This window comes from Pteronotus mesoamericanus, unplaced genomic scaffold, assembly GCF_021234165.1.
Source record: "Pteronotus mesoamericanus isolate MK-2021 breed Mesoamerican mustached bat unplaced genomic scaffold, CSHL_Meso_final scaffold_507, whole genome shotgun sequence".
Lineage (NCBI taxonomy): Eukaryota > Metazoa > Chordata > Mammalia > Chiroptera > Mormoopidae > Pteronotus > Pteronotus mesoamericanus.
Window position 1 is genome coordinate 10,631,901 of NW_026555319.1, and position 22,720 is coordinate 10,654,620.

At 42.9% G+C, this 22,720-nt stretch overlaps 1 protein-coding gene, 2 non-coding genes and 1 pseudogene across 3 annotated transcripts; 1 reads left to right on the forward strand and 3 right to left on the reverse strand.

The window, feature by feature from the left end:
- The first annotated feature begins 4 nt into the window (after positions 1-4).
- Positions 5-21,673, forward strand: SIRT4 (sirtuin 4). The gene is made up of 6 exons (XM_054594025.1): positions 5-121; positions 14,065-14,144; positions 16,248-16,745; positions 19,361-19,655; positions 19,772-19,984; positions 21,383-21,673. The coding sequence occupies exons 1-5, from the start codon at positions 5-7 to the stop codon at positions 19,922-19,924; spliced, it is 1,143 nt and encodes a 380-aa protein (XP_054450000.1). The 3' UTR covers positions 19,925-19,984; positions 21,383-21,673.
- On the reverse strand, positions 5,723-5,811 carry LOC129087524 (uncharacterized; annotated as a pseudogene).
- Positions 9,387-9,527, reverse strand: LOC129087516 (U4 spliceosomal RNA). Its single transcript, XR_008530903.1, has one exon. It is a non-coding gene; the product is annotated as a U4 spliceosomal RNA (small nuclear RNA).
- On the reverse strand, positions 10,163-10,303 carry LOC129087517 (U4 spliceosomal RNA). The gene has a single exon (XR_008530904.1). It is a non-coding gene; the product is annotated as a U4 spliceosomal RNA (small nuclear RNA).
- Positions 21,674-22,720: the final 1,047 nt, after the last annotated feature.

The following is a 22,720-nucleotide window of genomic DNA, read 5'->3' on the forward strand; positions in this document are numbered from 1 at the left end:
AAGCATGCTGGCCCCGCCCCCTGCGCCGGCTAGCCCTGTCCCCTCCGTGCCCGAGAGCCCAGCCCAAACCGTGCGTGCAGCTGGGCGGGGCGGCAGCGCCCCCTTGCGGCCCAGCCGGCAGGTAAGTGCTTCCCAAGCCTTAAGGCCCTCTGGTCAGTCTTCCTGTCATCTGAAAGTCACATTCCAGGCCTCATCTGGATGACAGATCCATCAGCCTGTCTTGATATCTCAGTCTGGCCTGTGTTTGTCCACCCACCAGTCACTTGCTCATCATATGTCTGTCCATCAGAGAGTCAGATTTGTCTGGCTGCGTCCTCGTAGATCACCTCCCGGAACCCTAAATTAATACCAGGCCAGGAAGGAACCTTTGGAGGACCTTCCCTGGGGTCGCCCTCAGGGCCCATGGCAGTGTAACTCACAGCCCAGCCTTCGGGGCCAGATTCAATCCCTTAATCTTCCACATGTCCACCCTCCCCAGAGTGAGAGTTCCAAAACTCTGCATGGAGCAGAAGGGACCCTGCCTTAGACATCGGAAGAAAAACTACAGAGAGGTTATACCCAGTGCCCGGCACAGTGTCCTGGAGCGCCTGTCTGCCACCCCAGACTCTGGAGGGCTCTGCTCCCACAGACTCAGAAATCCAGTAATAATAATAGCTGTCATTTATTAAGTGACAGATACTATATAGCTATTATCTAAAGTAACTCTCATAGAGGACATTATTACTCCTAGCCCTTCCCCACATTTTGGAATGCGCCTTGGTAGCTTGTCAATTTTATATAAAAATGCTCTGTAAGCGCAGATGCAAGCTCCCCTTCCCAAAGTAATCCAGCCACCAAGACCCTCTGTGGCAGGCCAGGTCCTGCAGGAAGAAGATGTTGAGGTGGAGTTGCGGTTAGGCCTGCGGACGAGAAAGGGGAAGAGGCAGGACTGGATACGGAGAGACTCAGATCTGACAAAGACAGGCCAACCCAATGGGGGTCCCAGAACAAAAAGTATGAGAGGAGTCCCTATTGGGCAGAAGTGTCTAGGCCCCAGTTCCCCACCACGTGCAGCCATCGGCTGGAGATGCCCAGGAAGAGCGTGGCCTTGTGTCTGGAAGCTGTCATTCCTTGAGCTGGATGACGAACTCTTTTTTGAGGACAGAACCAGGAAGTTCACCTCTGTAGCTGCCACATCCTCCTATATTAAAAATCAAGAGCCCAGACTGCTCCCCAACCAGGCAGCCACTTTACGGCATGTTTTTCTAACACCTTTCATGTACATCTGTTCTGTGGGCACTTCTCACTGCTGCAATTTACATTTAGTGGAGGGATTATCTGATAAATGTCTCCCTATCAGACTAAAAGCACTTGAGGGCAGGAACCATGTCCATTTCTGCTCACCACATGTGCATACTTAGTATGTGTATGGCAGTAGGTGCTCAATATATATTTGCTGAATGACTGGCAGGCGTTGTGCAAACCATAGTCCCTTTCCTCAGAAAGTTCACAGTTTAATGGAAGAAATTGAAGGTTAAAATTGTGCAATAACTCCTTCATTCACCCAGGAGCAGAATGGTAGGGTCACAGATAATGTTTTAAAAATGGGCGTTAAGTCACATCCTCATTCCCCTGCTTAAACATCCCAGTGGTTTCCGTTGCCCTTGGAATAATATCTAGACTTTTCACAAGGGTCTCTAAGCCCACACCTCAGATCTTCTCTTCTTCTGGTATCTCCTGGTCATTATATTCCAGCCACACTGGCCTTCACTGTGTCCCTCGAGCACAGCAAACTAGTTCTGACTTCGGAGACTTTGCAGCTGTGAGCCTCTTTCTGGAAAGTTCTTCCCAGATCTTGGCACAGCTATTCTGTTCATCATTGTGGTCTCAGTTCACGTATCACCTGTGCAGCTCGTGAACATTTTATTGAAGCTCTTTGCATCCTACATCAAAGCCTATCCCCTTACCCTGATTTCTTTTACTTTCACCTCCTGACATTATGTTCAGTATTTGTTTACCTGTTTATTGTTTGTCTCCCCCTCCCCCACTAAAAAGTCAGCACTCAGAGATGAGGGACTGTGCCTATGTTGTTTACTGCTTTGTTCACCAGTGTCTAGAATGGAGGCTGTTCAGTAAATATTGTTTGAAAGAATGAAAGGCTGGGAACGTGAAGGTGCAAAGAGATGAGTGGACGGTGCTGTGAATTTACCGTAGTTGCAGGTCAGGATGAGAAGCCCCGTATTCTGGCACCCAGCCCAATCCCCTCTCTTTTATCGCAGGCCATTCACAGAGCTTTCTAGGATGACAAGACTCAAGTACAGGGTTCTTAGCTGCAGTGCTGGTTTTAAGAGCAAAGAACTGGAAACAACCCAAATATTCATAAATAGGAGATGGGTTAAATAAATTACAATCAGTTCTACAAAGGAAAACTATGTGGCCACAGAGAGATGGGGGATGCTCATTATGTACCAATATGAACCAGTTCTAAGATCTAAAAAAAAAAATAAAATAAAACCAAACAGTGTGTAACATGGGTACCTTTGTGGAGAAAAGCGGGAAACAATGTATTTGTTTATGAGATGCTTATACATGCTGGAACATCTCTGGAAAAACAGGTAAACTCTATAGTCACCTGCCAAGGGGTGGGGGAACAGGTGGCTGGGGGGCAGAAGTGGGAAGGAGATTTCACTAATTACCCTTTGGAATCTTTTGAATTTTGAACCATATATGCAATTTCACCTATTTCCAGAATGAATTACATTTTCAAAATAAAATACAACTGCATTGTAAAAATGATACTGCAGACATCAGTATGAATCAACTTCCTAAGAGTGATTCAAGTGAGGCCTGGAAAATGTTTCCTGAAAAAGAGCTAACTCTGACCTGATTTTTGGAGAATAATGAGGCCTCGGGAAGGGCACTCCAGAAGGCGGGGTTGCTGCTCATTCAGGAAAGTATGCTGAGGGCCCCAGAGCAGGGGCAGCAAAACTCAAAGTTCCCAGCTTCCCTTGCCTATCTCAAGGATGAGCCAGGTGACCCAGAAAGCGGGTCCTAGCAGGCACTCCAGCCCTCTGGGGGTAACCCCTTAGGGCCCAGAAGTCCCAAGACAGACAAAGGTTCAAATCTCAGCTCTGCCACCTGTCAACTGTGCAGCCTCAGGCTTAATACCTCATCTTTCTGAGCCTCAGTTTTCTCACCAATACAATGGGCATAAGGTTCTGCAAGTTTGATACTTAACTGGGTGATTTAGGATCAGTGGCTTCATCATACTGGGCCTCAGTTGTCTTCATTGTAAAACCTGGATAATAAATCATGTTACGTGGATTCAACAACCACCACCAAAATGCAGGAAAAGAGCTGAGAAGCTTAGCTATAAATGACCATGGGAAAACCCAAGTGACACTTTAAGGCTGGGACAGCAAAGGATGGATTTGGGCATTTATCCAGCAACCAAAGGGTTGCAGAGTCAAGGTTGTGAATATCATTAATAATTTTAACAATTATTATATTAAAACAATCTTTTAAGGCTAGGACAGCAAAGGATGGATTTGGGCATTTATCCAGCAACCAAAGGGTTGCAGAGTCAAGGTCGTGAATATCATTAATAATTTTAACAATTATTATATTAAAACAATCTTTTACATTATTATCTCATTTAATCCTTGCAAAGATCCAATGGGGATTTATGCCTTTTTTACAAGCTAGGAAACTGAGACTCATAAATATAGTCACCTGCATAATGCCACACAGGTATGAAGTGGCAAAGTCAGGATTCAAACCCAAGACTGTCTGACTCCAGAATCCACATACAGCTTATCAAAGGGTAGGGTGGGGGTTATTTCACAGTCCCTTGGCAAGTTCAAGTTCCCCACCTGGCTTGGACACAGTGCCTTGAAAGGCTTTGCTACTTCTGAATTTGATGGTGGTGTTGGGGGAGGTACCCGACTAGGTCACCCATTGCCCCACTTAAAACTTTCATGACACCAGAATACAGCCCAGTGATCTTCTATGACCTCTGACCTCATCTGAGGACCAATGTGATGTCTTTTCTCCACAGCTCTCTCTTTTTCCTTTCTCGACTCCAGATACAGGAAATTACTACTGTCAGTTCATCTCCTGGCTCCAGACTCCTGCAGGTGCCATTGTCCTTGCTGAAATGCATCCTGTCCTCTTTCTGCCTCTGCTCCTTCAGTTCACAGCTCAGGCATCCCCTCCTCCAGGAAGCCTTCCCTGACCACCTCCCAGGCTTGGACAATTGGTCCCATGATCCTCACCAAAGCATTTAACTGTCAGGTACCATTGGAAGCAGTTTCCCTATACATCTCATGAAATCTCTGTGGCACTGAGTCTCTTCCTTGGTGGCACATGGAATCACCTAGGACGCTTTAAAAATATATATTTATATAAAAGATATAAATATATGTGTGTGTGTATATAGTCCAAGACTGACCTTCAGAAGTTCTTATTTAATGGACCTGGAATGCAGCCTGGGCACCAGAATTTTTAAAAGCTCCCCAGGTGATTCTTGTGAAGAGCCAGAGTGGCGACCCATGGCCTCTGAGTTAGATGTGATCCCGACACTCCTTTTACAGCCAGGGACACTGAGGGGCAGAGGAGTAAGAGGCCTAAGGTCATGCAACTATTGAGTAGTGGAGCGAGGATTTGAACCCAGAGTGTCATGCTTCAAAGCTGCATGGGGGTAAAGAAGCAATTGACCTCACTTAATGCTCCCAGGGACAGAGCTGTGAGCCAGCTCTCTTCAGAAATGGAGACTGAGGGCCCCGCAGGCATGGGATATTTTTAACCTAGAGAAGCTAGTGATTCTTGCAGACATCCTGCAGTGACTTAAACACTGAGAAGACTGGGGGCCAGGGGACCCTTGACCTGCTGAAATAGTCCTTGGGGTCCAAGCTGGCTCCAGTTACAGGGCGGGAGGGCTGGGCGAGGGTCAGCTCCATCGAGGTCTGGTGTTTACAAGGACATTTCCTTACATGGAGGAGGGGAAGAGGGTCAGGATTACCTCACCCAGCCCAGCCCCTTCTCCCTGCTGTCTGCCTGGGAAGGAGCTGGAGAACAAACAAGTGTTAGGACTGGATATGAGTTCACCCTCCTCCCTCTTCCCTTCCCTAACCCAGGAGAGTCCTGTGAAAACTACAGAGCACGTCCAGACACATACGTAGAACATTCTCCAGATGCTTTCCTGTGTGGCTTTGCGGGCAGTGAGCGAGCCAACATGAGGGCACCTCTTTTATTTTTATTTTTCAGTTATTTTTATTTAATATTATTTTGTATTAGTTTCAAGTGTACAACATAGTGGTTAATCATATAATTTACAAAGTGTTCCCCCTGATATTTCCATTACCCACCTGGTCTCATACACAGTTACTACAATATTATTGACTATATTCTCTGTGTTGTACTTTACATCTCTGTGACTTTGTAAGCACCAGTTATCTTTTTTTAAAGAATTTATTTATTTATTTTTAGAGATGGGAAGGGAGGGAGAAAGAGAGGGAGAGAAACATCAATGTGTGGCACTCCCCTACTGGGGACCTGGCCCAGAACCCAGGCATGTACGCTGACTGGGAAGCGAACAAATGGCCTTTCGGTTCGCAGGCCAGCACTCAATCCACAAGGCCGCACCAGTCAGGGCTAATTTGTAATTCTTAATCCCTTCACCTCTTTCGTCCAGTCCCTCAAGCCCCTGGTTACCATCCTCCCTGGTTACCATCAGTTTGTTCCCCAAAACATGGAACGCTTCACAAATTTGCATGTCATCCATGCTAATCTTCTCTGTATCGTTTCAATTTTAGTATAGATGCTGCAAAGCAAGATGGGGGAGGCCACCTCTTAAAGCGCAAAATATGCATGGCCTTTGTGCAGGCCCTCTCACCGAAAGACATTTCCCCTAGAACTACCCCGTGGATAGGCAAAATTCCCCTAGAAATACCCCATGAATAGGCAGAGATGCACATCCAAGGATGTTTGTCATAGCATTGCTTACAGTAGGAAAAAGACGACCCAGATGTTCATCCATAGGGGAGTGGTTAACTGCAGTGGGATATAACTGTATAGGGAGAGGGGAGCTGTCTGCTGACATGGAAAATATGTCCATAATATATTGTTTAGCAGAAACAAAAGGAAAGTGGCAGAACTCTATCTAGAGTATACGTCAATGTTGTTTTATAACTATGTTGTCATATGAACAAGTGGACCAAAAATAAAGGGGATCTATGGAAAATCATCTCAGATGGTGATCTGATTATGAATCCCTAACTGGGCAAGTCATGGTGCGTAGTCACACCCCAGGCCTACAACTTCGTTAGTGAATGGTTTTAAGCAAGCCCTGTCCATCATTTCTGTGCGTTTAGGTTAACACACCTTTGAAATCCCCCCTTTTAACCCCTCAAGAGAGCACATAATCTTAACTACCCGGAATTCCCATCCCCCAATTGCTCCCTCCCACCTTCATGTAATTTTCCTTACTTTTCTCCTTAATCTCAAAAGTATAAAAAGAAGCTGCAAAACTCATTCTCTGGAGCATTTGAGATCTTGCTCACCAGCCTATGTCATTGGTTTGGCTCAAATAAACTCATAAAAATTCTCTACAGGTTTGGACATTTTTTATGCTGACAAATAGAACAATTTCAAGGAATAATTTCCCTCCCTGAGACAATCTCCTTTATCAGTGGAAATGGGATTACAGTCAGGGGTTTTATCTCTGCTTCATATAGGCAATGTTTAGGTTTTATATACAAACATCCGATAATTTTGTAAACAGAAAAAAATTAGGTTGTAAGAAAAAAATTCTATGTAAAAATCACAGGAACCCACTTTACAAAGGTTAATTTTATGTTATGCGAATTTTACTTCAATTTAAAAAGAAGTCATTGGAACTTAAACTACCTAACCAAAGGGAGATTCCAGTACAGCCAAGAGCAAAATATCACATGCATGTTCCAGAAGTTTTACCTGTTTTATTTTTAATTGTTTTGCTTTTCTTAAGCTATTTGTTCATCTTTTTGGTGGGTTTTTTTTCCCTCCTTTATAGTGTTTGCTTACAAATGAGTCATTATTTTACTCACTTGCTATTAAAAGTTCTAAGAAAAGTCACACATGCAAAAATCACATGGGTCACTGTTTGCCAGGCAATCATTGATACAAAAGTTGCCATGGGAGGAAGCACTCTTCTATTTCCTCAGGCCTGTCTTGACCACCAGTTTAGCAACTAAAGTGGAAAGAAACAGTTGGAGTGCATTTTCAGACCATACTATGAAGGATATTTATTGCCCCTTGAAACTTCATACTCTGGGAGGCACATACTGGCAACTCTTGTAATGTCTCCAGGATGCTCCTTTGAACAGTTACTAATGACCCACTCTGTGCATCATATTTCCTGGGTCCTGACACATCTGCGTGCCAGGGGTCACTTCTTGACTTCCTGGGACCACAGGTCCGGAACACAAGCCCTGATCCCAGGAAACCTACCCTGGGTTCCAGAGAAGTTATATTAACACAATAGCCGCTGGTGTGAATGAATCAAAATTATACCTATTTTTTTGTTAGATCGGCAAAAGATACAATTTTTGGAGTGCCACAGAATTTTAGTAATTAGTTTATGGGTGCCATGAGATGAAAAAGGTTGGAAATCAGCTATAAAAGACTACACATGGAATGTAAAATGGTATTGCCAGTCTGGAAAATAATCCAGCATTTTTTTTAACAAAACTCCACATGCAATTTACCATACGACCCAGGGAATTAAAAACTTATGCTTACACAAAAATGTGTACAGGAATGTTCTTAGCAGCTTTATCATGATAGCAAAATGCTGGAAACGATGCCAATGTCCTTCAATGGGCAAGTGGTTGAACAAACGCTGGAATTTCCATACAATGGAACTGTGGGGGTTCAGACCAGTGTGAATTCCTGATGCACATGTATTAAAACTTTATTTTCTCTAGTTAATCTGCTCTATATCATTTGAATTATTCGACCAGCTAGAAGAATTAAAAGGGTAAGGGGATAGTTTCCCCGTCCCTAATAGAATACTACTCAGCAAGAAAAAAGAATGAACTATTGATATATGCAACGACCTGGATGAACCTCAAGGACATTGTTTAGTGAAAAAAAGTCAGACTCAGAAAAGCACATATGATTCCATTTATATGAAACTCTAGAAAATGCAAACTAATCTACAGTGACAGAAGTGAGGCAGGGATTAGGGAGAGACAGCTTACAAAAAAACAAAAAAAAGGAAACTTTTGGGAGGGACAGATGTGTTTACTATTGGGATTGCAGTAATGGTTTTATGGCTATACATGTTTCAAAACATCAGATTGTATGCTTTAACTATATGCAGTTTATTGAATGTCAATTATACCTCAATAGATTTGTATATGTGGCGTGTTTTTTAATGGGAAGAAGAGTTTCTGTAACAATTAAATAAAACAAAGCACACTGAGCACTTCGCGTGGAATCTGGCACACAGTAAGTACTCAATAGCTGTTGCTGTTGGAACTTGGCTGGTCTCCTGAGTGGCTTCATCACAACTCCCTGTTTATTTTCTTCATAGCACTGAAATAATCTGTAACTACCTAATAGTTTATATGTTTGTTTACTTATTTGAGGTCTGTCTCAAGACCGGGAGGTCCCTGGAGCCCAGTGCCACTTTGAGTCAATGGATGCCGGTTCTCCACTTCAGTGACCACTTCCTTTCCTTAAGTGCCAGAGGAGTGTTTGATGGGTGGTGGCCTAAGCAGATTCAGCTAGATTTGTCATGCCAAGGGGTAGGACTCCTGAGGGCTTCTGTCTGGGGGACACCCTTGACCTTCCTAATAGGACAAGACGAGAGGCAGTCAGTGTGGTGGAAACCAGAACACCAGTAGGGGTCCAAGGGGACTTGCTCTGCCCGGTTCCACAATGAGCAAGCAAGTCTAACATTACCTGTTTCCCTCTTGGTCGTTTTAAAAGGAAGCATTGCATGAGATGCTTTCAGATTCTCTTTCAGATCAGCGAATCTGTCACCCCCTTCTGGAAGGGGTTGCCCACGTGTACAGTGGGGATAGAGGTGGATTGCTGCTGCCATTTGCCGAGTTTCGGTGTAAAGAATAGATGAAACTATCACAACCAAAACAGACGGACTCTACAGTGGATTGATTTCAGGCTGCGCCCCCAGAACATGCTCCTAAAAAAAAGAAAAACAAAAACAAAAAAAACCAACCAACAACGCTGGAAAAACAAATACTAAAAAAAACAAAAACACAACAGCAGAATCAAAGCAGTAAACGCATAAACTCCTGAGTAAAATGCTCTCCCCCCCGCCCAAAAAAAAAAACCTAAGAAAGCCACTAGTTAATGTCACAACGCACTCCTTGCTTACTGCTTTTATCACAGCTCAGGTTCAGTCTCCGTAGAGACTGTCAAAAATTGCCAGTGCCGACTATATTTCAAGTCGTCACGGCGGGGTATTGGGAAAAGTTTTCAATTAGCAATAATCGCGCCTCGGATAAACCTCATTGGCTACGATACTGCCACTGCGCAAAGCTGGGAGTTATAACCATGAGCCATACTCCCCGACGGTGAAAACGGCTTTTACACTGAGGGTGAGTGACTGCTAGCAAGTTCGTACATCTGACGCGTTCCCCTGCAAGCAGTTATATTTAAGACTCGCCTACATGGGAGGGCTTCTTGTTGTTGGGCCACCTCGTGTAGAATGTTGAGATTTTACAAACGAGAGCACACTCGCTGTGGATGCTGGGGAATTTTATGCAAATCACCATAACGTCACAAACAGAACCAAACCGGCTTGATTTGGAATGAGAAACAGCGGCGGCAGGACAGCGAAAGTAAGGGTGAGCCGGCGAGGAAAGCAAGGGTTAGAGAAAGTATTTCCAGAGAAGTTACATTTGAAATGTTAGCGTGGCAAGGAAGAAAAAATAGAACAAGAAAACAGATTACGCCACTTTTCATAGGGCAAGAACTGAAAAAAACAAACGCCCCCACTCAATTGAGATGAACGATCAAAAGCTAAAAGAGAACAAATCCTAGGCACTGCCTACCAAAAGAAACGAAACTCTAAGTACTGACGGTCAGTAACGGTACAATAAATTACTGTATCTCTCCTATAACTCTAATCAGTATTTGAGTGATACTTCTTACTTTTTATACCTGCAATAATCAGTCTCCGTAGAGACCGTCAAAAATTGCCAGTGCCGACTATATTTCAAGTCGTCACGGCGGGGTATTGGGAAAAGTTTTCAATTAGCAATAATCGCGCCTCGGATAAACCTCATTGGCTACGATACTGCCACTGCGCAAAGCTGACCAAGAGTAGCCCTATTCATCATCCCGAATAAGCAAGATTCCTATTACAGAAAAGCGAGTTTGAGTATCAAGGAAAAAACCTCAATTATTGTTTGGTTGAAAAATAACATAACTCTTACAGATTTCTCATAAATGCATAGGCTATTTCTCAAGATTCCTCGCTTTATTTCAATTAGAATGTGGTGGAGAATGAAGCAAAGCATTATGGGAGAGAACATGCTAATAACCTAATGCAGTATATGGATTGGGGCAGATGAGAAATGTGCTCAGTGTCAGGGTACTGTTTGTTCACTTGACTCCAGATTCACGGTGTAACTAACCCCTCCAAAATAAGTTGTTTTTATTGTGGTAAAACATATATAACAATAAAAGTTACCGTTTTAGCTATTTTTAAGTCTACAGTTTAGTAGCACCAAGCACATTTACATTGTTTGCAACCATCAGTGCTTTATATCTCTAGAAACTTTTCATCATCCCAAACTGAAACCCTACCCATTAAACATTAACTCTCCATTGCTCCTTCCCCCAGCCCCTGGCCACCTCTATTCTACTCTGTCTCAATGAATTTGATTCTAAGTACCTCATGTAAGTATCCAATATTTGACCTTTTGTGTCTGGCTAGTTTCATAACATCATGTTTTTCAAGTCCATCGATGTTGTATTATATTTCAGAATTTCCTTCCTATGTATGACTAATATCCTATTGTATGGAGTTTTGTTATCTATTCATTCTACAATGGACATGCATTGCTTCTACCTTTTGGCTATTGTGAGTAACACTCCTACGAACACTGGCATACAAGTATCAGTTTAAGTCCTTGTTTTCAATTCTTTTTTGTATATACCTAGAAGTGGAGTTTCTGTCTCATATACTAATTCTATGTTTAATACAAAAGAGTTTCTTGTGGATGTCTTATTTTAGAGGAGAAAGGCTGAAAGAAGCTGTATCCACAGAAATGTTCACAGTTCATGAAGTTTGAAGTAACTTTCACCCTCATTGCCTGTTTAATCTCTGCAAATGGAAAGCTGTTAGAAACCACTATATGGATTTGGTTCTTCCACGAACTATGTTCTCCAAAATACTTTTGGTTTTTGCTACTCATTAAGATGCAAATAGTAGACTCTGAGAAGCAACATTGTCCTGAACATTTTTTAATAAAAAAATTTCAAACACGGGCCTGGCTGGGTACCTAAACTGGTTAGAGCATTGTCCGGATGTGCCAAGGTTGTGGGTTCAGTCTCTTGTCAAGGCACAAGAGTCAACCAATGAATGCATGGATATGTGGAACAAATTGATGTCTGTCTGTCTCTCTCAAATCAAAAAATTTTTAAAAATTAAAAAAAATCAACCAGTGAATAAGTGAAACAAATTGTTTCTTTCTCTCCCTTCCTCTCAAATCAATCGTCAAATATTTATCTCAAATAAAAATTTCAAACAAAAAATAAAGTATTGATCAGTGAATATTCATTTAGTCAGCATCTAGATGCAAAAATGAACATCTTTAAAAGGTATGATGCTGATGTGTCGTTTCTTTTCTTTCCCCAGCCGTAAGTACCAGAATACAAAAAAAAGCAGAAAAAAAGAAAACACAATTTACTTAGGTTACTTAAAAAAAAAAATTTTTTTTAGAGAGGGGGGAGGGAGGGAAGCACCAATGTGTGAGAGATACATCTATCAGTTGCTTCTCTCAAGCCCCTAACTGGGGACCTGGCCCTCAACCCAGGCATCTGCCTTGACTGGGAATCAAACTGGGAATTGCAGGCCAGCACTCAATCCACTGAGCCACACCAGCCAGGACTGATTAATTTACTTTTCAAAAATTTTATTTCTCATCTGAGGATATATGTTTATTGACTTTAGACAGACAGGAAGTGGTAGCGGGGAGGGAGAGAGAGAAATATCCATGTGAGGGAGAAATACCAAGTTTGCCTCTTTTACTCTCCCAACAGAACCCACAACCTAGGTATGTGCCCTGACCAGGAATTGAATCCACAACCTTTTGGTATACAGGACCACACTCCAACCAACTGAGCCACCCAACCAGAGCTTCAATTTTTTAAAAAATTTGATTTTAGAGAGAGAAGAAGGGAGAGATAAAGAGAGGGAGGGAGGGGAAGAGGCGGGGGGCGAGAGAGAAACATTAATTTGTTGTTCCACTTATTTATGCATTCATTGTATGTGCCCTGACAGAGATGGAGCCGGCACCCTTGGCATATGGGAACAATGCTCTAACTAACTGAGCTACCCAACCAGGGCTAAATTAATTTTCTTTGATACAATGAAGGACTTAGTCATTAATGCCTGGTGTGGTGGAGTTGTGGGAAATAGAAAGACTAGGGTTATTCAAAGAACTTAGCCCTTAAGAATGTCTTGATTGGGTGGCTCATTGCATCCTGTCAGCAGCCACCAAGGGAAATTGTGCGTTTCCCCAGCTGTCCTGGATGACTTCATCCTACACAGATGACTTTCCAACACTATGAGAAAAATGGAAAACTCAGCTAACTTCTGTATAGAATGTGAGATTCTTTGGGGCCTAAAAGCACAATAGTTTTGTATTCCTAGCCAGTTTCTATTAATGATGCTCATTCCACTTGGAGAACTGAGGAAAAAAACCCGATGAATTTGAAATCTTTCATGATATAATTTGGCTGGGGTTGAAGTTTTTCATAATAAAATTTGGCTGGGGTGGGAGGAATGTCACTTTTGGGACATTCCATGGTTTTGATCGAATACCCATGTGTTAAGAAAGTGTTTTGGATTACAATTGTTTTGACTTAGTATAAGTTTCCAATCTACATTTTGGTCCTTTCTTTCAGCCAGTGTAGACAGGTTAAAGGCGGCACAAACAGCCATCATGTCAGGAGATTCTCCCAGCTTAAGTGACCTATCGGAGCTGCTGCCAACGACACTGGTCCCAAACTACTAAACTGAGTTACTTTACCAATATTTACCTCCATGACGCCTTCAACGAGACGACCAGGAACCAAAGTCTGACTCAAACTTTCATACCATTCCTCTGAGCTTCAGCTCCTCATAAAGTGGGGAAAGTGGTCCTAAGGTGGTCTTCAAAGTCTCTGCTGGCTGTCCTTTGATTACGTTCTAAAACACAAGTTGATTGATGTCTTATTTAGGTGATGTTATAGAGCAGCCGTTCTCATAGGCTACCCATTAGAAACAACTGGTAAGTTTGTAAACCGACTCGATGCCCAGGCATTTCCCCAGAAGGAATAAATCTATCTCTGGCAGTGAAAACCAGGCATTGTGTTGGGTTAATTTAGTGGTAATAAAAATACAAAATAGAAAATAACATTGGAAAAGCCAAATAGGTAAACACATTAGTTCCTGTAAATTGGATTTGGCTTTAATTGTTCATTAATATGTAAAAACATCAATTTTTCAGGTACTTGTGAATGTACTTCTTGACAACCCACAGCAAGGTGGGAACTTGGTTCTGTCACAGTGAGTGGAAAGGATTATTAAAACTGAACTCGAGGGTGAATCAAATCTAAAACCGTTATTAAGGCTTCTATTTTAAGAGAGAATGAGCTCCTTAGCGCTCTTTAGTGTACAATTTTGCACTCAGGACATTGGTGTGATGCTCTAAAAACTTCACAGAGAAGGCAATGTATTGGCTTAGATTTAAGAGCAGCACACGGTGAGTCAAAGTTCAAAACCTCTGACCAGGAAAAGCTGACAGGGGGCGCTACTGTGAAACCTAGAGAACTGTGGGACTTGTAGTTTTTCTTGCACCATTTAAGTTTGTAAACTACATTTCCCAAAATGCAAATGTAGCCAATCCGTCCCACTGTAGGACTTGGTGTCCCTTACGCTGTGAAAGGTAAGTGTGCTCTGTGCGGGCTGCAGGTTTCTAGCAGCTGTGAATTTCTTGTAAGGTATTCGATTTCTCCCTTTTGCCCTTTGGTGGGATCTGGGAGAGGGCTCTTCTCCTAATAGAGCTTGTTTTCAGAGGTGTCTTTCAAGCTCTTTGGTCTCAGGAATTAGAACTCTGTACTTGTTTAGTTGTTCACATGCTGCTGGGGAATGTCACGGAGAAATCGGGGTCCTGAACTTAGCTCTGGAAATGCAAGCATAAAATACGTTTATACATGGGATGCGTGTCGCTACAGAATTTCTGCGTCCTATCAAATAATGCCAAATTCTTGTTTTTACAGCTAGAAAAGCAGACACGCATGGGTAAGATGCCTTGCCAGGTCTCACTATACTTTGCTGTGTGCAAGTAGCAGTTTGAAATTGAGGGTCAACTAAAAGAATGTGGGGGAAATGAAAAGTGTGCGTGTGTTTAATTATATGAGTAAAATAAAAGGCCTGAAAAATCTGAGTAACAACTTCATCAACACCTGGTATACCAGAACTCAAAGGTGCTTCCCTTAACTTACAAAAAAATAAGATAATTCTAATATATAAAATGGGATGTAGGTTTATGGAACACAGAATTCCTCAAGTGACAGTATTAACTAAAATATTCATATAAATATATTCTTCTGATGGAGGAATACTATTCCTCATACATTAAAAAATTAATAGTAATTTCTTAATATCAAACATCCAGTTAACATTTAATTTTCCATTTGTCTTATAACTGTCATATTTTATTTTTTTAAAGATTTTATTTATTTTTAGAGAGGGAAAGGGAGGGAGAAAGAAAGGGAGAGAAACATCAATGTGTGGTGGTTGTTAGCATGCCCCGCACTGGGACTTGACCCGCAACCCAGGCATGTGCCCTTCATTGGGAATCAACCCTGTGACCCTTTGGTTTGCAGGGTGGCGCTCAACTCAGAGCCACACCAGCCAGGGCAATAACTGTATATTGTAAAAGCCTGTTTGGCTCAGGTTTCAAATAAGGCCCACATACTATTGCAATAATTTAATCTATGTAATTCCCCCTTCGTCTCTTTCTCTAACTCTTACACTTTATTTGTTGGGAGAAACTGATTTGTCTGTCCTGTAGTTTCCCATAGTCTGGACTTTGCTGATTGACAAATGGTATTATTTACACTCTAGAGACTTCATCAGAGCCAAGTTCAAATTTTTTTTTTTTTTTTGCCAACACCACATCTTGGGTGGCGGTATGCCCTTCCAAGAGTCTCATAATTCTGGTTCTCTCTTTTGTCATGATGATGCTCAGTGCCTAGATCCTACTTTCGTTTTTCAGCAATAAAAAGGAGTTCTGATACAATCTCCCTTCCTCTCGTTTCTGATCATTACTAATCTACTTTCTGTCAATATGGATTTGCCAATTCTGGACATTTTATATAAGTGGAATCATATGATTTTGTCCTTTTGTGATGGGCTTCTTATACCTTGCATAATGTTTTCAATGTTTTCCATATTGTACCCTATACCAGAACTTCATTTTTATAGCTGAATAATATTCTATTGTGTAGACAGACCACATTTTATCTGTTCATCAATTGATGGTTTCCTGTATTTTTAAAAAAGTTTTTAAAACAACTTAAAAAACTGGGAAAAAAACCCCACTCCAACAAAACCCAATTTCTAAAAAACAAACAAACAAAAAAAACCACCCCAAGCTCTCAGATGCAGAGAACAGATTGGTGGTTGCCATAGGCCAAGGGGTGGTGGGATGGGTCAAGGTGGTCAAAAGGTATAAAATTCCAGTTATGAAATAAGTCAGTCACAGGGATATAACGTACTGCACGGTGACTATAGTTAACAATACTATATTGCACATTTGAAAGTTCTAATGTAGAACTTAAGTAGATCTTAAAATTCCTCATCACAAAAATATTTCTGTAACTATGTGTGGTAACAGATTCAACTAAATTTATTGTGGTGATCATTTCATAATAGATACAAGTATTGAATCATTGTCTTGTATACCTGAAACTAATACGTTTTATGTCCATTATAAATAAATAAATAAGTTGATTTTTCACATGAGGTTTCTCTCTCTCTCTAGATTGAGGATGAACTTTGGGTTGATGTTCAGGGCGGCAAAAGGCTGCCAGAAGGCAAACCTCAGCCTGCAGCGCTCACTTGGCCCCAAGGGGCTATTTGTGCCGCCGAGTCCTCCCGTGGACCCCGAGAAGGTTAAAGAGTTACAGCGCTTCATCACCCTTTCCAAGAGAGTCCTGGTGATGACGGGGGCAGGGATCTCCACTGAGTCGGGGATTCCAGACTACAGGTCAGAGAAGGTGGGGCTTTATGCCCGCACGGACCACAGGCCCATCCAGCATCGGGATTTTGTACGGAGCGCCGCAGTCCGCCAGCGGTACTGGGCGAGAAACTTTGTGGGCTGGCCTCGGTTCTCCTCTCATCAGCCGAACCCTGCACACTGGGCTTTGAGCAACTGGGAGAGACACGGAAAGCTCTACTGGTTGGTGACACAAAACGTGGACGCCTTGCACACCAAGGCGGGGAGTCAGCGCCTAACAGAGCTCCATGGATGCATGCACAGGTGCAGGAAGGCCTAAAGGGCTGGATGCAGAAATGCACGCTCCGTCAGGGCAGGGGCCTTGGCTGCCTTGATCACTGTTGTCTTCAGCAGACCTTGAGAAAAGGATTTGGGAGCAAGCTGTTTAATTTAGAGTTGACCTCAGCAAACTCAGTGAGGGAATGGGGAAAGAAAGCAAGCCCAAAAGGATACAGTAATGAATGGGTTCTGCTTTGGGCAGCTGGGGCTCAGGCCAGTGAGGGGCCCCCTGACTGTGTACCGCATGCTTCAGAATTCTCACTGGAAGTCAGGGAAGCAGGGGTGTTTATCCACCAGCTCCCATCCCTCACTGGTCAGAGACTGCTCTTGGGGAATTCACTCCCTAACACTGACTCTGCTCCTGCAGGGAAGGCTTCCTCTGCCACAGGAAGTTGCTCAAAAAAGAAGTGCGGGCAGTGGCCTCTAGGGGTCCCCAGGGGACTATGAGCAGAGAGAGCACCGACAGGCATGTGCTACAAACTGCCGCGGCTCTGGTGCGTGGACTTGTAGAACAGAGTGTAGCGGCACATGGTCAAAAGCCCAGTAAATAGTGCTGGAGTGAATACGTGTAGCCCTGGCAATAATTTGTAGCTAGCTGGAGACTACTTCCTTAACTTTAAGCCCCAGAGATCCTCCTGCAAATTGTAAAACATTTATTGGGTGCCTCCAACATGGGGCGTGTAGTGGCGTGCTACTTGGTGTTGGGGGATCATAACCAAAGTATAAAACTCGGTCTACTTTATATTCAAGAACTGTAATCTGCTTGGGGGAGACCCAAAAATAACACGTTTAACGACAAACAACTCCACACACGATTGTTAAATTGGGCGGTCCTTGATAGACATGCTTTACAAGTTTAGAGAAACAGATTTAGTAAAGATTGGAGAAATTGGGAAAGCTTTTATGGGTAGGGCAAAGTTTGGGGCTGGCTCAGATCTGACTAGGCAAAGGAGGGGAAAGAGAGCTTTCTAAATGAAAGGAATTTGTAGAGCCCAGAAGAGACTAGTCTGGCCTGCGGAGAGACAAGTATGAAATCAGATGTCTGGGAAGGCCAGGCCCAACTCATGGGCGCATCTGAAAATCACGCAGTGCAATCTGGGTCTGTTGTGAGACGAAAGGGGACAATTAGTGGTTTCTGAGCAAGAAAGCAACATGACACAAGTAACAGTGAGGGAGGTAGGACAGGCTGAGAAAGAGAGGCTCCGGGCGGGCCTGAAGGTACGGCAGGGGGTGAGAGAACGGATGGCAGCAACGGGTCCGGTTAAAAAGTTCTTTTTCCCTCAGATCTTTCAAATTTCAAACATCCACAAAAGTAAAGAGACTACTCTGATGAACCCCCCTATACATGCCACTACCCAGATTCAAAGATTTTACACGTCTACTTTATCTTTCCTCTCCATCTCTGCTTAAGTATTTTAAAACAGATTCAAGACTTCGTATCATTGCAGAGGGGGCCCTTTAAATTAAAAAAAAAAAAAAATCAACATCATCTGATGGTTTCCTAGATAGAGGAAAAGGAGTAAGAAATTTTTGCTAAGGGTTTTAGCCCAAGTAAGTGGAGAAATGATGGTGATAGAGAGGTTGAGGGGGAGGTGTTGTGCAGCTGGTTGAAGACAGAAGGTAAACTGGACAGGTCAGTCAAGATTTGGAATTGGCCCTGACCTGTGTGGCTCAGTTGATCAGACATTCTCCCTTGAAGCAAAAGGTCACTATTCAGTTCCAGCTGGGGAAGATGCCTGGGTTGTGGGTTTGGTCCCAGCTCTGACACGTACAAGAGGCAACCAATTGATGATCGATGTTTCTCACACTGATGTTCCTCTCCCTTTCCCTCTTTTCCCTAAAAATAAATAAAATCTTAAAAAAAAAAGATTTGGAATTGAACTCCACTTTGGGAGAGAGAGCAGGAGTGGAGTCCTATGCAGAGGAGGAAATCAGTAGCGCAGAAGCATTGATGCCATGAAAACAGTCCCCGAGGTGGGGAACGTAGAAGGAAAAGAAGCTGGAGGATTGAAGAGCAGAGGAGGAACCAAATAGACAACCTTCGGTTCTTTCTTTCGACAGCTATTCAGTGGGCAGTGTGCTGGGTGGTGGGCATAGGACAGTGGTCACGAGCAGTGGTCTCACCAAAAGAAGGCAAGATTCAGAGTTCTTGACCCCACAGAGCTCATGTTCTGGTGATGAGAGAGGTGACAGGAAGACACCACATCATAGACGCTAAGGGGAGATAAAGGATGGCGATGTACAGCACCAATTACAGCAGATGAGGACAGCAGAGAATGGAGGGAAAAACTGGTTTTGGCACTAAGGAAACCATTTGGTAAAGAACTGGCTGTCGTGTTAAGGATAAAAATGAGCTGGCAGAAGGTGAAGGAGGGTTTGTTTAGCAGGGAAACAGGATGTACCTGTTCTAGAAGGTTGGCAGTGGAAGGAAGGTGAGAAACGGTGGTAGCTAAAGAGGCCATGAGAAGATAGTCCTAAAACTGGGTGATAGGAAAAGGGAGCGAGGACGGAAGGGCAAAAGCAGTTGGGGGTGAATTGTTTTTGGCAGCCACCTGCCTCCTCAGGACAGACCGTTCAGTGGGCCTCCTCTTTGGTTTCAGGGTCCTCTGCCTGGACTGCGGGGTGCAGATCCCGCGGGGGCTGCTGCAGCAGCGCTTCGAGGCCCTGAACCCCACCTGGAGTGCGGAGGACCACGGCCTGGCTCCTGACGGCGACGTCTTTCTCAAGGAGGAGCAGGTGCAGAGCTTTCAGGTCCCATCCTGCGCTCGATGTGGAGGCCCCCTGAAACCAGATGTCGTTTTCTTCGGGGACACAGTAAACCGCAACAAGGTCGACTTTGTGCACAGGCGCGTCAAAGAAGCCGATTCTCTCTTGGTGGTGGGATCGTCCTTACAGGTATCTGATGTGGTCAGGGGGCAACTGCCCCCTTTGGGAGCCTCTCCCGGATTCCCTATTTGGTTTATCTCTTCCTGCATCTAAAGGTCTCTTACCTGTGCCTTCTCCTTGTACAGGTGTACTCTGGCTACAGGTTTATCCTCACTGCCCAGGAGAAGAAGTTACCAATTGCAATACTGAACATTGGGCCCACTAGGTCGGATAGCTTGGCATGTCTGAAAGTGAATTCTCGCTGTGGGGAGTTGCTGCCTTTAATAGACCCACACTGACCACAGCCTGATGTTCCTGAGCCAGACACTGGGACTCTCACTTGTCTCCTGCTGCTAAAGGTAAATCCTTCTCAGATATCCAAGATTCCAGTTCCCATTCATCTGAGAGCACTGACAAAATAAGGTTCTAGGCTCCTTAATGTGTGGCCATTCTTAATTTATTTCTTAATGTACATTAAACCATATTATTTGGAAGACTATGATTTTCAAAATCTAGGCACATAGCTATTTAAAACTACGTTCCAAAATCCATCATAACGTTTTTCCATTAAAAAAAAAAAACAGCTTTATTGAGATATAATAAATTTCACCCTTTAAAGGTATACAATTAACTTTTTAGTATACTCACAAAGTTGTATATTAATTACCACTCCCTAATTTCAGAACATTTTCATGATCCCAGGAAGAAACTGTGTACCCATTAGCAGTCATTCTCCAGCCTCTATCACCCCTGACTTCCTAGCAACACCTAATCTTTCTGTTTCTGCCTATTCTAGACATTTCACATAGTACGTATGTAGCTTTTTGTGTCTGGCTTCTCACTTAATGTTTTCAAGGTTCATCCATATGGTAGCATGTGAGTACTTTATGTCTATTTTTTATAGACAACTTTATTGAAACAAAATCCACATATCATACAGTTCATTCAGTTAATGTGTAGTTTGTTTTTAGTATATTCCTAGTAGAATATAGCCACTTTAAGGCTATTTTTTAAAGCAGTTTTACGTTCACAGAATTGAGCAGAAAGCGAAGAGTTCCCATATACTACTTGCCCTGTGCACTCACACAGTATTTATCATTCACCTACTGAAGGACATCTTAGTTGCTTCCAAGTTTTTGTCAATTATAAATAAAGCTGCTATAAGCAACCGTGTGCAGGATTTTGTGTGGACATAAGTTTTTAATTCCTTTGGGTAAATACCAAGGAGTGGATAAGACTGTTGGATCATATGATAAAAGTACGTTTCATTTTGTTAAACTGTCTTCCAAAGTGGCTGTACCATCTGCATTCCTACCAACAATGAATGAGAGTTCCTGTAACAGCCCCTTTGTGAAAAGCGTTTTAATTGAACTACACATACCAAGTGCACATGTGAGCGGGCAGCATCTAGATCAAGGAGCAGAACGTTACTAGCGCCCAAGGAGGCCCCCTGGCACAAGCACTTTTTAACTAGTTTCTTATTACTCTTGTAGAAGTTTGATGATGCAGGTAAGGAGAAAGAATACAAATTGCTCAGAATCCCACCACCGACATAACCAAAGTTTAACATTCTGGTATACAAAACCTGGTTTTACAAATACTGAAGTCATAGTGTTTTATCCTATCCTATTATATAGTTGACATATTTACATGTCCTAAGTGCTGTAAGTTTTTGAATGGTAGGCTGATGTTCCCAGTCATTTCCCCCACCCCACTCTTGGCTTATTTTGGCATTAATTTGTTCCATTTCTTTTCAGCTCCCTGAGGATTCATTCATCCCTTCTTTCTCTAACTAATCGAAGTTCGCTGAGTGCAGCCTGTAGAAGGCAGCAAACCAACACCTCTGCCGGCCCATCTCTGAACCCCGCAGCTTCAGAGCCAAGGAGTTTAGATCTTTGGGCTGATGAGATTTGCCCCTGAAGACAAACTTTTCCAAGCAGCAGCTTCTCCTGATGGGAAAACTGCTAAACTGCTTTCACTTCCTTTTTCTCTCATCAAGCAGGAGAAATGGCCCCAGAAATATGTAGGTCAGAATGGTCTGTGGAGCACTAACCCAGGGATTGTGCGACTGTATGTGGCGGGGGGGGGGGGGGGGGGGGTGCGTAATGGGGAAAGGAAATGACTTAATTTATAATTCTAAATGGTTAGCTGTCTTTAACAGAACCATTTTGATATATTTCTTGAAAAGATGAACTATGCTATGAATGATTTTTTTCTTAACCAAGGAATAAAGGAATCGTTTTTAAAGTAGCACACCAGTTATGTGGGCTGTATGTTTGTATCTTTTAATCAGCTAAAAGCCAATGGGACTTTATGACACAGTGCTCTAAGGATTTCTGCTTCATTCCAGCCAGAATGAGACACCCGCCTTGAACCTGGTCTATAGAGAGGAAACAGTGAATTCCCAAGTGGGATCTTAAATTGATTTGTTTCCTCTGGGAAAGCAGTAAGACTTGTTTGAATACTGCGTTAGCCCGAAAGAATCACTGTACCAGGCTAAAGCTCTCTGCACACAATCTCATCAAAAAGTGAAGCAGATGAAAGAATCACAGCCTATTCTGTGATTGTAGTCTTTTGTCTACAATTAGGGCAAGCAATACATGTTCATTCTGCACCTGCCAAGAAAGCAAATTTCAGTTAACTGGGATAACCCAAGATCTTGAAAACACAAAGAGCTCTTTTCACCTGCACAAGTGTAGGTCTGCCCATAGCCATTAATTAATTCTGAAGAGGTGTAAGGTTGTTGTAAATCTCACTCCAGCTTTTTTTTGCAGAGGGAGGTCCTTTTGAACCAGATTTGCTCAATTATCCAAAATCAGTACTGATAATTGTATTCAATCTGGGTCTTTTGAATCTCAAGCCATTCTTATCCACAAGACTCATAAATGGTTACTACTAAGTACTATACTACGATACAAAGGCTACAAAGATACAAAACTTTCTCTCCAGAGGTTCATGGGAAGATATGCTATTTCTCCTACCCTTAGTCTCCACCAGGAAATGACACAGAGTCAAGCATGGATTGACAGGATAAGAAAATTTAGTCCATCCCCCATTCCTTTTTGAGGAAATTAAGATCCAGACTTACCTAAAGC

Coding starts and splice junctions, on each gene's coding strand:
- SIRT4 (XM_054594025.1), top strand. CDS start 5: ATGCTGGCCCCGCCCCCTGCGCCGGCTAGCCCTGTCCCCTCCGTGCCC. Junction 14,145..16,247: donor TGTCCCTTACGCTGTGAAAG/GTAAGTGTGCTC, acceptor CTCTCTCTCTAG/ATTGAGGATGAACTTTGGGT. Junction 16,746..19,360: donor CTCCATGGATGCATGCACAG/GTGCAGGAAGGC, acceptor CTTTGGTTTCAG/GGTCCTCTGCCTGGACTGCG.